The sequence below is a fragment of the Manis javanica genome, chromosome 1, assembly GCF_040802235.1.
Source record: "Manis javanica isolate MJ-LG chromosome 1, MJ_LKY, whole genome shotgun sequence".
Taxonomy (NCBI): Eukaryota; Metazoa; Chordata; class Mammalia; order Pholidota; family Manidae; genus Manis; species Manis javanica.
In genome coordinates this window covers 79,952,736-79,969,932 of record NC_133156.1, presented here as the reverse complement: position 1 = coordinate 79,969,932, position 17,197 = coordinate 79,952,736, and the positions used below count along the sequence as shown (strand labels likewise).

Here is a 17,197-nt window from a genome sequence, read left to right as displayed (position 1 = left end):
ATAATGTAAGAGTTACTTCAATTCTGTAAGCTTGTGTATATTACCTATAAAAGCATTCCTTAGAAAGTCATTTGGGGCAAACTTGATTCTAAAATCAGGGCCTATTATACAACAAAAGTAGTATGATCATAGGCAACTTCGTTTATTACAGATTTTCTCATGAGGAGTTGGACAGCACTATTAGGTCTCTGAACTGGAATTAACACTTCCATTAGCATTGCATGTATGAAGTGTTTTCTGTACTTCACAGAGCTTTTGCTGGACTTCTTATATTTTGTACCTTGTGTATTAACTGAAAAGTCTATAAATGCTTTTCAAGAAATTCCCTTAATCCTTCCACTTTTAGTGTTTAGGCTTTGCCTGTATTCTTGTCTAGTAGACTTATACAAGCTCAGTGTAAAAGACTTCCTTTTGGTTTACAGTTGGTAGATGTTACTTAAATGCATAGTGTTCTTAAAGTAAATGAAAATTGTTTATTGTTTAAAGACACAAAATATTTAGGAAAATTTACTTAAACAAAAATGTACTGATTGTACATTTATATATTGCAGCCTCATTCGTGGCCCTGCGATTGGCGGGGAGGTCACAGTGTACTGGAGGATATTCCCTCCTTCCATAGGGGAATTTGCTGAAACATCAGGAAAACTGACAATGCGAGATGGACAGTCTGCAGCAATTGTAGTGATACAGGTGCTGGTGTCTGTAGTGCCATTTGCTGTGTGTGTGTGTGTGTGTGTGTGTGTGTGTGTGTGTGTGTGTGTGTGTGTGTGTGTGTGTGTGTGTGTGTGTGTGTGTGTGTGTGTGTGTGCTTGGGTGGCTGGGTGGGTGTGTTTAGGGGCTGGGGTGGTGCTTGATTATGAGACAGGTATTTTTCTTTTAAGTCTTACAGAGTCCACTCTTAATGGCTCTTTTTGTCTTTGTCTAGGCTTTGAATGATGACATTCCTGAGGAAAAGAGTTTCTATGAGTTTCAGCTCACCGGAGTCGGGGAGCGGGGAATGCTGAGTGAGTCCAGCACCTCTGCCAGTATCACTGTGGTGGCCAGTGACTTGCCCTATGGCCGATTTACCTTCTCACAAGAGCAACTCCGTGTGTCAGAAGCAGCGCAAAGGGTAGAGTGTGAAATGCTTACAATCTTAAATATCGTTTTTGGTTTTTAAATTTTGAGTGATATCTAAAAAGTGTTTCCTTGTTCCTATTCCAGGGTTTGCTCAAAAGGCTTAATTTGCTACTATATATCATTATTTTAAAATATAATGTATCTACTTTTATAAAATTTTCTGCAATTTTAGCATAATTTTGACAAATAGAATATTTAATTAGAGACAGTTACAATTTAAGTCTTGTTTGGTAGATTAAACATCCAAATCAAATGAAAAAGCTCTGCTTCTTGCGTAGGTTGTCGTCGCCGTGTTGCGCTCTGGCGGGTCCCTGGGCCCCGTGGGACTGTGGTACGCCATCGAGAGCGGCACGGCGGAGGCGGGCGTGGGCTTCGTCCCTGCGGCCGGAGAGCTCCTCTTTGAAGCAGGAGAGACGGCGAAAAGCCTGCCTGTTGAAATACTCAAAGACGGCCCTGAGGAATTTTCTCTAGTAATTACAAAGGTGGAGCTCCTGGGAAGGTAAATGAAGAAGAAAAGGAGGAAAAAGCAGAACACGAGAAAGAGAGAGGACGGGTAAAGGCGGTGTTGGATAAGGGTTGATGCTGAGCGGGAAACGGCCCTTTCCTTGCTCTTTCTCAGCTGCGTGACACTGGAGCCAGGCCTAGTAAGGAAGTCATGGTGAAGACTAACAGTTACACAAAGTTCTACATCACAGTTTTTTCCTGAAATTTGAAAAGACGTGTTTTTGTTGTATGAATCACTCCAAGCAATCAAGAGAATGGCACACCATGTGGGCTTTTAGTAATTCAGTTAGGAAAGAGAGTCACTGTTCTCTAGGCCAAAGGTCAGCTGGTGTGGTGGAATTTATGGTCCCTTATCTCTCTGTCTCTATACCTGTGAAAGGGCTGGAATGACAGATGTCTGTCCCTGGTATCTCTGAAGCCTGTATTGTCTTTTCTGTGGGGGAATGAGGTAGATGCTTGCCCAGTGGCAGTTTAAAAATGGGAAGAAATTTAAGTCAGAGATACTCAGCTGTAAATGTGCACCACGTTTTCATTGAAGATCAAGAATCCACCATGTTGAGGCTTTCTCGGTCTCTGATCTAGTGGGAGCTGAGTTTATTAACCAGAGTGGGGAATGCCCTTAACTTGCTGATGCATGGAGAGTGAGCAGTCTCTGGGTGGAGTAGCCCAAGCGAGCACCTGTGCCCCCAGAGCTCACACAAAACCTTCAGCTAGAACGATGTTTGCGTTTATGTAAGCCTTAAGGGAATTTTTTGTGCACGAAAATGGTTTTTCATTGGTCGTTTAAATGCTATGATTTAAAAGTTTTGTTTTTGGCTAAACTATATCACTGAGTGACTAAGGTAAAGTGTATATCACTCCACCTGGAAAAAAAAATTGTGGGCTTGCATATACTTCAAATCTTAAATTTGTCAGAGATGAGTCTATATCTGGCAAAGGGAATGAATTTTGTGTGAAAATTAGGGGTATCACTATTTTAATTAAGTAGGTGAATTTTGGTCAAAGTAATTTATTAAGTATGAGATTATGTCTGTGTTGTTGACTACCTAAGGCTTTGAGATTTTTACCTCCCTGCTACCCTTAAAATGAAAAAAACAGTTCCTGCCTAAGTTTAATTCTGAGAAAACAAGTTTTTCCTTCTGGATAAGTCTCAGAAAAATAGCAAAAACTGCTTTGGTATTATGGTAATCAGCTATAACCTATTTACTCATAAAATTCCCCAATTTTCTAGTTTTCCCTCATAAATAATCTTTTTAACTAGCTTTCAGCCTTTTCAAACTTTGGGAGTTGAAGTAAGGACTATGCCATTTTTTAATTTCAGGAGTTAAAATGATAAAAACCCTGGAGGTCAAAAATTTTCTTTGAAGGGCTCAAAACCAGAGAGAGCAACTTCCTAAGCAGACATATGTCATTAGGCAGATAAACTGTAAAATCTATGTTAAAGACTAGAGGCATTAATTGTAGTTGGTGTCCACAGAACTTAGAATATTTCCTTGAATCTTACATTTCTTCAGTGGCATGCACTCGTTATTTCTTTAAAGCAACCCTTTTGACCTAACACGGACTCCCCAGCCCGGCTGGTTTTCTAGCTCTGAGAGCACTACAGTTTAGTACCTTCCCTTCTTTACCCATTACTGTAGAATATGTCCATCAGTGTACTCTTAACTCCAGAGGTTCATTTTGCAACTTCTTCCCAATTTCCTAATAGTTTTATTGTTTTCCATTGCCTAAGTCTAATAGCTTTATATTTTGTTTTCTTGTAGGCAGTGATAATTAGGAGCAGTATAGAAATCTATCTTAAACCATTTCAGGAAAAAAAAATGTATTTTAATGTTGGGATCTTTAAAATGATCAAAATACTTAATGGGATTAAGTTATAGGAGCTAAGAGGACCCTTCAGTCATACTAAGTAATTATGTACTTATTTTATTTTATTTGTTTTTTATGACTTTGTAAGAGGGTATGATTTTACCATCCAAGAAAATGGACTTCAGGTAGATCAACCTCCTGAAATAGGAAACATCTCCATTGTCCGAATCATAATAATGAAAAATGATAATGCAGAGGGTGTCATTGAATTTGACCCAAGGTATACTGACTATGAAGGTAGGTTCAATAACCTTAATAAATTTAACACCACTTTCTGATTTACAGAGTATCTGTGCATGACATTGTCGGTTTGGGTCCCCATATGAAAATTTTCTCACTTTTGATGTGTGTGTATATGCATATGTATGTATACACCTTTATGTGTATTTATATATGCCTTTATAGGTATGTGTATACACACACACACACATATATGTGTGCCTAAATTTATGTGTTTATTTTAAAAATACATTTGAGTTACCTGTGGGCAGTCTTTGACCTTACTTGTGTATGGCAAAGCTGAATGGTTAGGAATGAGGCAATTTAGAGAAAGTATTCAACCTTAGAATTATTGAAATGTTTGCATTTCAAACTTTTGTATGAATGTCTAATTAATGAAATATTTAATTTCCTTTGTGGTTAGAAATCAGTAAATATTCACTGTCTCATGAAATGACCTTAGAGATGAATATTTCAGTGGACTACTGATGCAGCTAGTATCTGGGTTCCTGATCATGCTGTATTGTAACAGTTCTTAATAGCAGCTTGCCTAATATTGCCAATTCTCCCCCCTTATAAAAACAGAATGCAGAATATATGGTTATATTCCCTCCTGGGTAGAAAGGGGTGGCTGCTTTTCTGATTTGATTCAAAGGCAGAATATGAATAAACCTTACAAAGTAAACATGTTATCTAATTAATTTGTCAGCCTCATTGCCTCTGTCGATTTCTTTGGTTATCTAGCCAGTTTTAAAGTTCATCAAAAATCACTTTGGAGTTGATGTATATTGATATTACGAGTAAAGCCATGGAAGTCATCACTACTTAGTGAACTTAAGCATAGCAAGGAAGAGTCGTATGCATGTTTTGCACCAAGAAATAAATCAGACAGAATTTTTTTTCCTATTTTTCAACGTTATTTAGCCATAGCAAATGTGAACTCTGTTCAATGATATTTTAATATACAGAGATTAGTATAGCTTAGGAAGAAATCCATTTTGAAAGCTTCTAAAGTGAAACATCGAGGATATATTTTCAGGTTCAGAAATAGTTTTCATAGAAACTGAAAATGTAATAGAATTGTATTTATAACTGGACTTTCAAAACATTCATATGCTCTAAATAACATAAACCTTATTAAGCTATATTACTTATGTTTCAGCTAAATTAGAAGCAATCCAGAGTGCCTTCTTGGAAAGAACATGACAGTATCTTGGAAAGCAAGGGTCATTTATTTGTATATAGCACACAAGGGAAGAATACCTACACTAGTGATTAAAATAGGTTTTTAAATTCTAACTTACACCATTCACTGTAACTTTAAACTTTTGAGAAACTATATTTCTCCTGAAAAAATAAGTTTTGAAATTTTCACTAATCATTTTTTTTAAGTGATAAATGAACTGTGGAAATACTGAGTGCATGCAGTCTACTGTTACATATAATTGCTGTGTTTAATTTGACTGAATCTTCTAAAAGTGAGTTGCTTTGTCTGGCATGCCAGTTGATCATACATTCCTTTTACAGTGGAGGAAGATGTCGGAATAATCGTGATTCCAGTGCTGAGGCTGCGGGGAGCAGACGGCCGTGTTACAGCCGATTTCCTCTCTCAGAGCTCCTCTGCAGTTCCTGGTGTAGATTATGTGCTGCATGGTAGTTCAGTCATTTTCCAGCATGGGCAGAACTTAAGTTTTATAAATGTCTCCATCATTGATAACAGTGAAAGGTAATAATATTCAGTGATACCAGAAATAATATGGGAATATTTAAAGCATGCATATTGTGTTCAGTCTTTCTCTGTGTTTTAGATTTCAGGTAATAGAATAATAGAATTTTAGATTTCATATGTGGCCATTGAGAAACAAGTGATAAACTATTGAGGGTTGCTGGAGCAGGGGAAAGGATTGGGAGACCATTTTGATTGTATATGGCACTTTTTCAAATAAAGGAAGTAATTTTTGTTCTTTCACATTTGAAAAATCTAATCAAAAAGTGGAAACATCCTGCAGTTCACTTCCCTAATGGGTTAAGCAATTAAAAAGAGGGGGAAAAGTCTAATAACTAATGCAGGTTGTATAATATTGAAGTGGATCATTCATGTTTTTAGCTGAGCGCCCTGTTCTTACCACATGGTGTGTTAATACTGTGCCTTGAATATGTATGACCAATTTGGAAAATGACTAGTTATTTGGGCTTTAGAAGCATTTTAATATGTTTAGACTCACAGAATTGCTCCTTCTTGCTATGCAGTGAATACGCAGAGTCCATTGAAATTCTGCTTGTTGGCGCTACTGGTGGAGCGGTCCTTGGGCGCCACCTAGTGTGCAGAATCACGATTGCCAAAAGCGACTCTCCCTTTGGAGTTATAAGATTTCTCAATCAAAGCAAAATTTCTGTTCCTAATCCCAATTCCACAATGAATTTATCCTTCATGTTAGAGCGGACTGGAGGACGCTTGGGAGATATTCAGGTAGAGTTATTCTTCTGTTGATTTGAAAAATAATTTTGATAGATTGAGTATGGTATCAGATCTTCTTACTCCTCAAATATATTTATTTATTTATTCAGAGTCAATAATATTTAATATTACCTAGTATGTGTAAAGTGGCTTCCAAATCTTATGAAGTGCATAAAAATGTATGAGGCATGCAGCTGACCTCAGGGAACTCTTGAGAGCAAGTTAGAAATTAAATGAAGGATTCTGATAAAATGCATTAATTCAACAAGGATTTGGTGGGTGCTTCCTGTGTGCCCTCTTCTGAGCACTGAGAACACACTGGTGAACAAGATAGATGTCATCTCTGGTCTCATAGAGTATTCAGAACAATAAACAAATGAGAAAAAGAAAATTGTCTAATAACTAGTGTTCTACAAGAGTGTAAAACTGAGAGACAGTCACAAGCAATCTGCTGGCTTCTCTAGATTGGCTGCTGAGGGTGTGATATTTAAGCTGAAAGCTACATGATGAGAAAGAGGTGGTCATGAGGTTGTGAGCATTTGGGAAGAGGGAGTCGCCAGTGTAGATGTACAAATCTGACATGTTGGAGATGTGGAGAGTTCCATGCAGTAGGGGACTAGTAGGTGAGGAGAAAATAGCAGCAGATAGATCAGAGGGGTCTAGTGGTGTCCATTGCAGAGACCCTCCTCAGCCACGCGAAGGATTGTTCTGCATGCAGCTAGGGTGCCGGCAGAGAACTGTAAGCAGGGAGGTGCCGTCAGTGCCGGCAGGCTGTAGGCTTGAGGAGCTCCCTTACACCTGTGAGGGAGATGGCTTGTCTGGAAGCCAGAGTAGAAGAGCACGCAGTTAGGCTGTGGACTCAGTCATCCAGAGCAGAGCTGACGATGGTGCAGATGGGGTGGAGATCAGATGGCAAGATGTGAGGAGACACTGAGTTGTTTTAGAGGAAATACTCATTGGGTTAGTGGAGGCGGAGGGAAAGAGGGATCAAGGATAAGTGCTGGCATTTTCTTTGCGCAACTGGTTGAATTGTAGTGCTGTTTACTGAGATGAAGAGGCTTGGGAGAAAATTCGGGGCTCTGTTTTGGCCTTGTTAATTTGAGATAGCTACTAGACGTTCCATCGGAGGGGTCAGGTAGGCAGCGGGATGTGTGAGTGTGGCCGCGGGGAGGTCAGGGCTGCAGACCCTGGTTCAAAAGATGCTGACGTATATGGAGGCAGTTGGAACTAAGCAGCCCAAGGCATGCACGTAGGGATGTGAAAGACTCAGACCCAGGTCCTGGCTGCCAGCGTTTTTGGATCTGAGGCGGGAGAGCCAGCAAAGAGGGTGGGGAAGTAAAGGAGGAGAAAAACCAGGAGTGTTTATCTCGTCTTGTGTAAGCCCTGAAAGGTAGGGTGCAGCATTTTGTGAAAAAGGAAGTGGTCAGCTGTGTCCAGCGCTGACCAACGACAGAAGAAGCGAAAGGAAGCACCTGAGTTTCTTTCTTCCTGGGTAGGAAAAAATACACCATTTTATATTCTAGGAACTTCCATAAATGCATTTATCATAATATAAAAATTTTGTTTTTATAACAATTTATGAAAATTTATATTCATTTTGCACTAGAAATTTATCTCAGTATATTTAAGAGGAGGTTACATAGCCAGCAGACTTTTCACATGGTTTTATTGTCTTACTCAAACAGGTTGGATTGACAGAACCTGTGCACATTCACAAGACAGTGTCGTGCTCTTACTTATCTCTAATACATGTGTGTATTTTAAAACATGTACTTCTATATTTTTGTAATACTGTGGTGATAACAAGTGACCACGTGCTCATATTTTTTTCTTTATTTGGTAGACATTTTGTTATCTATGCAAACTGACATTCTGTAGGTATGTAGTTTATATCTGAATCTCCTTATTTTAAAAAGCATGAGTTAATAACATAGGAATCTGCAGGTGAGATCTTAGAGTAATTTTCATATATACGTGTATTTTTTTTCTAATACATATCCTGCAAAGTAATTCTTTAAGACCAATTGTCTCTGCTAAAAAATCAAATATTCTGCAGGTGGACTGGGAGATAGTAGGACCCAATTCTCAGGAAACCTTACTGCCACAGAACGGAGACATTGCAGCCCCAGTGAGCGGGTCCTTCTATTTTAGAGAGGGAGAAAGTGGAGTGAGAACCATAGTTCTGACAGTCTGTCCTCATGAAGACACTGAAGTTGAAGAGACTTTCATCATTAAACTTAAGCTTGTGAGGGGAGAAGCTAAATTAGACTCCAGAGCTAAAGATGTTACATTAATAGTAAGTCTGACTTTATTTTTCTCACAAAGTTTTGGATTGAATGAATTTATCACAAAATACATTTACATTTGTTGAAATTTTATGGTCTTATGATAAATTGAAAATTATAAAACCAAATGATGTCACAATAATTACTTTGGGTCAGACTTTCTGGTTATTATATTCATTCATTATATAGCCTATTATTTGTAATTTTTAAAAAGGCTTTAATATGGTGATAAATACTTATTTGGTGCTGTGATAATATTTGGTGTTTTGGGAATACTTTGGCATTTTTTAGAGAGGAGGTATTTGTTCTGTCCTAATTGGATAGCTTTGCCATCAAAGTACATAAAGTCACTAACTAGCCACAAGTCAGATGTTGGAAGGAAGAATGGTATTTGTCCAGGTAGTGTGATGATGTCCCAGCTGAGATCTGAGTTCAGCATGTTTGGTAAGGACCATGCAATCCATTATGGGCAGAGAGTGATGAGGACCAGGGGTACTGACAGCAGTGCAGAAAGGGGCACTTAGTTTTTTAAGTTGGGGAAATACTGTTGTCTGGGGCCTGTAATAGTCAGGTTTCTCCAGAGAAAGGAAGGATGGGTTGGAGGTACAGAGTGACTGACTTTAAGATGTCAGCTCACAGAGCTGTGGGGACTGACAAGACCACAGTCTGTAGAGCTGAATAGCAACAGGAAGCTCAGGAAAGGGACAAAGCTGCAGTCTTGAGTTTGGATTTTGTGGGGCAGGCTGGCAGCTCAAGCAGGATAAGCAGGATTCCTGAGTTGCAGTCTTGAGGCAGAATTCCTTCTCTGGGGAACTTCAGTTTTTGCTCACCAGGCCTTCAGCTGATTGGGTGAGGCCCACCCACATATCAACAGTTATCTCCTTCAAGTCAACTGATTGTAAATATTGATCACATCTGCCAGATGCCTTCCTGGCCACATCTAGACTAGTTTTTGCCCAAACAGTGTAGAATGATCTAGTTGACACATAAATTAACCATTGCAGGACCTTTGCCTCACTCCTCATTGTCACGCCTCCAGTAGGACTTTAACTAAAATTAACTGATTAAATGACACAATCATGAGGCAGATAAAGCTAAATTGAGCTATTGAAGGACTATTATGATTTTGAGATTGTACAAACTGTATTTTTCTGAAACTAAGTCCCATTTCGTTGGGGAATAAAAACCTACTTGTTTTAGATAATAAGCAATGTAGTAAAGAAGGCTTTTAAAAATCAGGTAGCTCGGTAGATTGGATTCAGATATATCTGGGTTCCTCTCATTTCTTCAGTCTATCTGTGTATTGATAACTTGGATACTGTAATTTAATCCATAGTTGTTATATATGGTATTCACTCTGTTTCTGTTTCTATTTTAGATACAAAAGTTTGGTGACCCAAATGGCGTTGTTCAGTTTGCTCCTGAGTCTTTATCTGAGAAGACCTATTCTGAGCCGCCGGCTCTGGAGGGGCCCCTGATCATTCCCTTCTTTGTCAAAAGAGTCAGAGGCATTTTTGGAGAGATTACGGTATCATTTTTCATTTGATTTTTAAATAGAATGACAATTTGCTTAACAAATATGGCTGCAAAGAACAGAGAAATTGCATGTTCTGATTAAAGTTTTTGATAAACTGAAGTGATAGTTTTCAGAGAAACTGAGAAGGTTCATTTAAGCACCTTTGGGCTTTTCTGCCAGCATCAGGCTTTAGCTGTCTTTCTGAATTCAGTTATAGTTATATTAAAAGATTGTCCTTATGCTTAATCATGAAGAGTATGACAACTATTTTGTATTTTTTTATTTACTGTAACATAGAGCTTTTCCTACTTAAGTCTTTCAATGATTTTTGTAAATTGCTTAATATATTCTTCAGGACTCTATTTTACAATATAATATTTCTGTTTAGTAATTCATGTTTAAGTGATTACATCTGTGTGCATACTGATAAAGAACATTTGGGAATGCTGTTGTAAATCATCGGGGCATTCATCAAACAGACCAAGGTTATTTGCTAGCAAATTTTGTGAAATTTTTCTATTAACATATTTTTTGTATATCAGAGATTAACTGGTACTTCTTAATTTGAAACTTTAGGTTTGTAGTCCAATAGTTCATGGAAAATAACTTCTTAATTCTTGAAATCTTGTAAATATTATATTCCTTTTTTTAAAAGCAAACAAAAATTCCAATATGAAGCATCAAATTACATACTCACTTTTTACCTTCAAGTATTGTTTATGGTTCACTGCTGAATGTTTTTGTAGACCTGGCATTTTAAAGTTAACTGCCTCCTCTTTATCTCTTCAAATTATGTGATTATTTTAGAAATAGGTAAAATGAGATTCTGTAATCTTATCCTGCAAATTGTATATGACAGCCTGAAAGAGTTGATATACTTTCACGATACTGATGTCATTCCTCTATACTTTCTAAACTAACTACTCAGAAACTTCTGCTTTGAATATAATGATGCACAGAGTTTATTTTTTATATTATCAAGAAAAACATGATATACAAGATTTTGATTCAGTATACTGACTAGTATAATGTTGTTGGATTTTTTCCTTTTAGGTTTACTGGGAAATAAGTAGTGAGTTTGATATTACTGGAGACTTTCTTTCTACAAAAGGGTTTTTCACCATTGCTGATGGAAAGAGTGAAGTGAGCTTTGATGTTCATTTGCTACCAGATGATGTACCTGAGATAGAGGAAGATTATGTGATTCAGCTTGTTTCTGTAGAGGGAGGAGCAGAACTGTATCCAGAAAAATGCATCACACGCTTCTCTGTTTCTGCGAATGATGACCCACATGGAGTGTTTGCAGTGTATTCAGATCATCAATCAGTACTTGTAGAGCAGAACCTTAGTAGATTCATCCAAATTAATGTAACTCGGCTTGCTGGAACATTTGGAGATGTGGCCGTTGGATTTCGCCTATCATCCGATCAAAGGGATCAGCCGACTGTTACTGAAAATGCAGAGAGGCAGCTGGTAGTCACAGATGGTGCCAAATACAAAGTGGATGTGGTGCCAGTAAAGAATCAGGTTTGTAGTGTTCCTTTAGCTTCCTCATCATTCCAGTACAACTCTTCCGGAGAGCCACTGCTTATCTAATGATCAGTTTAAAATCTTATCAGATTTAATTTAAATGTAAACATAAAAAATGCCATATTAATGCATAGTAATTATTAGATAATATATGTGCAGATTATAAATGAATTAAGTATATTCTTATTTGGAGACAAGCTATTTTTTTCTAAATAGTAGCAGACATTTATTTAGTACTTACAGATTTTCAGTAATTGTTCCAAGGGCTATGCATACACACCCACCCAGACATCCTGTGTGTGTGCACATGTGCATACACATGGACTGGATGCTTATGGAAAGGGACTAATTTGTAGGCTTCCTTGTGTTCCTACCAAAATGCAGTGCAATGAGAGAGACTGACCTGTGCTCCCTGTAGGTGAGAGGGACTGTGTGAACACAAGGGTTGGTACCTGCCTCTCTCCTTGGAAATCTGGAACACAGGAGATTGGTTTGCTTTTCTGTGATGGGAAGAAGGAAGGGGGGGCAGCAGACCGCTCTGCCAGCATTTAGGATGAGGATGGTAAGAATGTGTGGATTTCCTGGGGGTCACGTAGATATGCCAGAACTCTCTCTGTCTGAACCACAGAAAGTGATTTGAGTGACTCTTGTCTTAATCCTCCCAAGGATGGCATATAACTAGTATGATTCTATATGCACAGGAAAGAAATTTATTTCATACGTAAGATGCCTTTGGCACTGGGAATTAATTATCTCATGGTGAGAAAGACTGCCACAAAAGTAACCAGATTAGAGTCATTTTGAGAAAAATCTGCTGGGTGGACTGTGAAGCCAGGAGAGGACGGAAAGGCCATTGTCTCTATGGAGGAGTGGTGAAGAGTGGAGTTCTGGTCTTTAAGGAACACCCACATTGATGTAACTTGGGTGCCTGCCTGCCTGGAGGGGTGTGGCTAGCTGTTGTAGCCAAGAAAGGACTACAGAGCAAGGCAGAAGTTGTGTCATTGTGTCTCAAAGCAAGCTTCCCCCTGTCCGAAACTGGAAAGTGCCAGAAGCTTGATGGAAATGTCTCAGTGGGACTAGTAGAGTATTGACCCATCAGCCCCTGACCTCTTTCCCACCCAGATCCTGAGCTTCAGGTTGGGCAAGGACTGGGGTAAATAGGAGCTTAAAGTGGAGGTGAGCTAGGAGTTGTGATTGATGGTCTGGCCTTTACCTTCCTGAAAGTGACAGGAAGCTTCAAGCTCTACCCCATAACGTCAAAGGTTTGTGGAAAGAAACCCCGTGAATCTGTAGCAGGAGAAAAACAATGCTGCTTCCTGTTTGCAGGCCACTACGTTTAGCCCACTCCGTAATGGATCATCTTAATTTCATATAAGCTTATAATCTTTAGAAAATAGGCTGCCATTCAGAATAAGCAATAAGCATATTACACTAATTTGCACCTACTCTGGAACCTTTTGGTCTTTTGTGTACCGGCATCTACTTTTGTTTAGTGAAGGAGAAAATGGAGGACTCAGTGGGACGTGGGTTCCACACCCCTGTAGTCCTTTGGGAAACTGACTCAGTGCCATGCCTGTTGTATCAATTTCTAATCTCCATTTCCTATATTTGAAAATTTCAGGAGTGTAGTAAAGAGTGCAAAGCTGGGGAGAAGAGTGGTAGATTAAGTTAGCCAGTATATCATTGTATTAATTCTCCTTTATAAATCAGAAGAGTTTAAATTATATAACTGAAACAGTTTGCCATACATATACGTAGAATCACCTTCTGAACATACCCAAGTTACAAGGCACACCAGCAGATATTCTTTTAGCTTTTCTAGGAATAGCTTTGTATTATTTTATAGTAAGATTTCATTTGACAGTAAGACTTACCACAGTATCAATTCCATTATTCTATTTACTAATCAATGTGGGTAGTACAAAATTATTTTCAGACTATGTATGGAAGACCAGAATATATGACATATATTATACGGACTAAAACTGCTGATCCACCTGACTCTTAACCTTCTTTTGAAGTGCGTGGTACCTGAAACATTTTCAAAGATGGTAATCCTCTTCATTTCATTTTGAAAGCCTAATGGTAAAGTTCATTGAGATACTTAGCTTTCCTAGTATCTGTTTGAATTACCATCTATGAATTTCTTAACATCTTCTTTGAGCCTATTTTAATTTTTTGATTTCTATTTTCAGTAAGAGTAGCAAAAGTTTCCTAGTTTATGCGTATGTGAAAGCTTCCTTCTATTTGCTTACTTTAACATTTTTCATGAATATATTTAAAATCCCATGGATTCTCCTCTTTCTCACATTCCAGGGACTACACTTAGATCATTCAGTGCTGCTGTGTGAGGTAGACTTCTAAGGTAACTGGGGCAGGGTGTGACATGCACATAACCATGGGTAGGGTTTTTTTTCAGTGGTCCCCTTCTTCCCTTATACCCTGAATATAATGCATTGCTCTTTGAAGTTTGGGATGTAAGAAGAGTTACATAGAATTCTGTCTGCTCCACCCTCCTAGTAAAAGTTGGGACTTTGGACAGGTCTTCCATAGAGAAAAGGACCTTCCAGTGGATCTTTGATCAGGTAAATTTTCATTAGGCTCCGAAAACTGGAAGACTTGATGGTTTAACACCTGGACTGTGGAGTGAGTGTAAACTGTTACCTCACTTGGTTGACAGCAAGCTTTTTGCGTGGGCACACAAAGATGAGTCATTGGCACACTAAAGAAACAAGTCTAAGTGTGAAAGAATTGAAGTTAGACTGCAAGAATTTTATGTCTGTGGTTGCCATTTATTCAGCTATCGATGAGCACTTACTGTGTGTCAACTGCTGTGAGCAGCACAGAGCTACTAAGATGACAAGGACCCAGACCCTGTTGTCATATTGTCCCAGTCTGGGCTGGAGAAGGCCCATTAACAGCCTGTTGTAGTAACAGCCTGTTGTAAGTTGGATAAGCAATGTTTGAGATGTGCAGAGAATATTATGGGGCTGGAAGCTCTTTCTGTTCGTCCCTAAATGCCATCAAGAATGATGAGAAATATGTAGAATCTCGCAGTCCAAGGAAATGGAAGGGCATACTGGAGAATGTGATCAGCTTCTAAAAACCTTCAGGTTCCTTTTCAAATTAATCGACCTTCAAGTTACTTTTGAAACTAATCGACCTGCATGTCTTCTGCAGGTAAACTACCTTTTCCTCAAGTCTGTTTCTACTCATGTTCAATCAACTGTGATGTTTAATTACCGAATCCTGCATCTGCTGCATCACAGAAATCTGTGTGTGCCAGGGGCCTGCGATCTAGGGGTGGAATAAATGACTGGGTGCTTTAAGCTGACACCTGGCTCCTGCCTTCCTTCTTTAGGAAATGGGGTTAGAAAATCATCAGCTGCCCAGCCAGTGAACTGCATTACACCCTCAGAGGAGCAGTGGGAGCACATGATTGAAGTCAGGACACTGTGATTCCTTTTTATTGCTCTAGCATTTGATCTGTGATTCATGGTCACTGAATGTCATTTTGCAGAAACTATGATTGAATGAATGAAACATCTGTTACCCTCATGTAACACAGTATTTGAAACTACTGTGCTACATATTTTGCACATTTTGGGGGTTTGTGATGCACACATAAGTATATTTTATTTAAAAGGGTCAGATTCCACAGAAATGGTTATTTTCATGTTCAGTGAAGATGTACAGAGTTTTTAGTTTTCCAAGTTATGGGATAACTTGGGGGCCTATCCATATTGATAGCACTGTTCATATGGGAAAAAGTTTCAAAAAAAAAACCTTTTAGAATAACACCAGTTTTTAAATTCAGGATTGCCCCTATTGTGTTGCATTCTAAAACTTAGAAAAATGGTAATCGAATACATTTTGTTAGTAAATTTTTATGTAAAATATTAAGATAATCAGTACACCTAGATCATTATTCATTTTGAGTAAATCTGAGTTATTAGTTATTACTCAATTGAAGAGAAGGAAATTAAGTTTTGCTGGTTTTAGGAGCTGAGCCTATTCACCAGGGAGCATTTTTCATGCCTGTGGCACATGACTCTATTACTAATGCTACTTCTGTGATTCTCTTCATTACTGAGGCCGTTTGAGCGCACACGGAAAAGTTACACATCTATGTTTTTTATACTGTACAATCATCACTCTTCACCTCACAGTCTTCATACTGGTGATTTGCCTTACAACACGGGGGAAAGGGCTATGTTATTGAAGCCTGTACCAAAGGAACCGGAAGCAGTGCGCTAATGATTCATGCCAATGTCAGTATTTTTCTCCTTAAGTTATTTTTCATTGATGCTGTTTGTTCATAGGTCTTCCTGTCATTGGGCTCTAATTTCACCTTGCAGCTGGTAGCTGTGAAGCTTGTTGGTGGACGTCTCTATGGCATGCCAAAAATTCTCCGGGAAGCAAAATCCGCTCCCCTTCCTGTCCCTGAGAATGCGGCCAATTCCCAGGTAATCTGCCTTGGGTGTGATAGTGTCTGCGAACCACAAGAGGGCGGCTCGTGCAGGAGAGACTAAGATTCTTACTGCGATCCACTATTTCCGAAAATCTAAGTAATCCCATGAATATCAAGGCAGACTTTATGGATATGTTATATGAAATTAATTTATCATTTTTTGACATACAGTAGAAAAATATTTTCTTTTCAGTTTTAGAAAGTTTGTATCATGCAGAATTTTTAAGGTATTGAATTTTTAAAAGAACACTCACTCAACGTTAAAATTTCCATGTTTTTTTCTTCATATTAGATATTTAATATTGAGGTATTTTATGCTAAACAATTAAAATTTGAATGAACCATCCATTAAAATTCTGACTTTTTCATTAAAGCATTCTGAATATTTGTCTTTAATTTTCGGGGCTCTTTTTACTGTGGGAAGTTTGTACTGCTGTGGATAAATGCTAGTGGGTGAGATCCTATGACATGGTTTCACCTAAGTATTTGAATCTTCCACCTGAGTTCATTGTAGGAAAGATCATTTCCTAATCAGTTCTTAAATTTACATGAGAACAAAGGACAACTTTTGAGGGCTTTACTCCCAGTGTAGGCTGAGTCTGTCAATGCAGGAATAAGACTAGGCTGTTGTCTCTGGCTGTGATGATGTGTATATATTTGAAATCACTGTATCTTTACTGCCGCCTCCTCCTCTTCCGGCTGGGAACTTCTCCCACCTGACTGAGGCAGGCCTGGCCTCAGATGCAGATGTAGAGTCTGCAGAAAAACGGGGAGGACTGTGGGCAACTCTGGCCAGCTGCTTGTGTAACAGGGTATCTGGCCATTACAGGGATGCCCTTCGGTTACTTCCTGCTGGGCTGCTGCTCCACAGGGAATGAATTTGCTTTGTCCCCTAAATGGACTCCACCAGCATTAAAAATAACCGAGAGGAATAGTTTTCTTTCTGTACATTCTCTGTTCAAGGAGAATGAGGGTATAGGATTTAATATTGCTCACAGGCTATTACAAAAAAAAATTTCTTTCAATCTGAATCAGTCATTTGGTGTAGTAAAATATTTCCTACTGCTTGTCCATGCACATTGTCACAATATTGTGTAACCTTGAAGGGCAAGATCGGGGCCAGTCACGGGTACTGGTGTATCCTCTGTGTCCCTTACCAGTACTTTTTTTTTTTTTTTTTTTTTTGTGTGTGTGTGTGTGTGTGTGTGAATGTGAGGTGGCTAGGA

At 38.6% G+C, this 17,197-nt stretch overlaps 1 protein-coding gene across 1 annotated transcript in view; it reads left to right on the top strand.

Moving 5' to 3' along the window:
• ADGRV1 (adhesion G protein-coupled receptor V1) overlaps positions 1-17,197 on the top strand; it is a 577,341-nt gene that overhangs the window by 220,436 nt on the left and 339,708 nt on the right. Inside the window, exons 62-71 of the mRNA XM_037012118.2 lie at positions 552-690; positions 926-1,111; positions 1,398-1,618; positions 3,581-3,729; positions 5,239-5,437; positions 5,962-6,181; positions 8,226-8,465; positions 9,833-9,982; positions 11,024-11,497; positions 15,823-15,966. Of these exons, the coding sequence (XP_036868013.2) occupies positions 552-690; positions 926-1,111; positions 1,398-1,618; positions 3,581-3,729; positions 5,239-5,437; positions 5,962-6,181; positions 8,226-8,465; positions 9,833-9,982; positions 11,024-11,497; positions 15,823-15,966 (2,122 nt within the window). The remainder of the gene's footprint in view (positions 1-551; positions 691-925; positions 1,112-1,397; positions 1,619-3,580; positions 3,730-5,238; positions 5,438-5,961; positions 6,182-8,225; positions 8,466-9,832; positions 9,983-11,023; positions 11,498-15,822; positions 15,967-17,197) is intronic.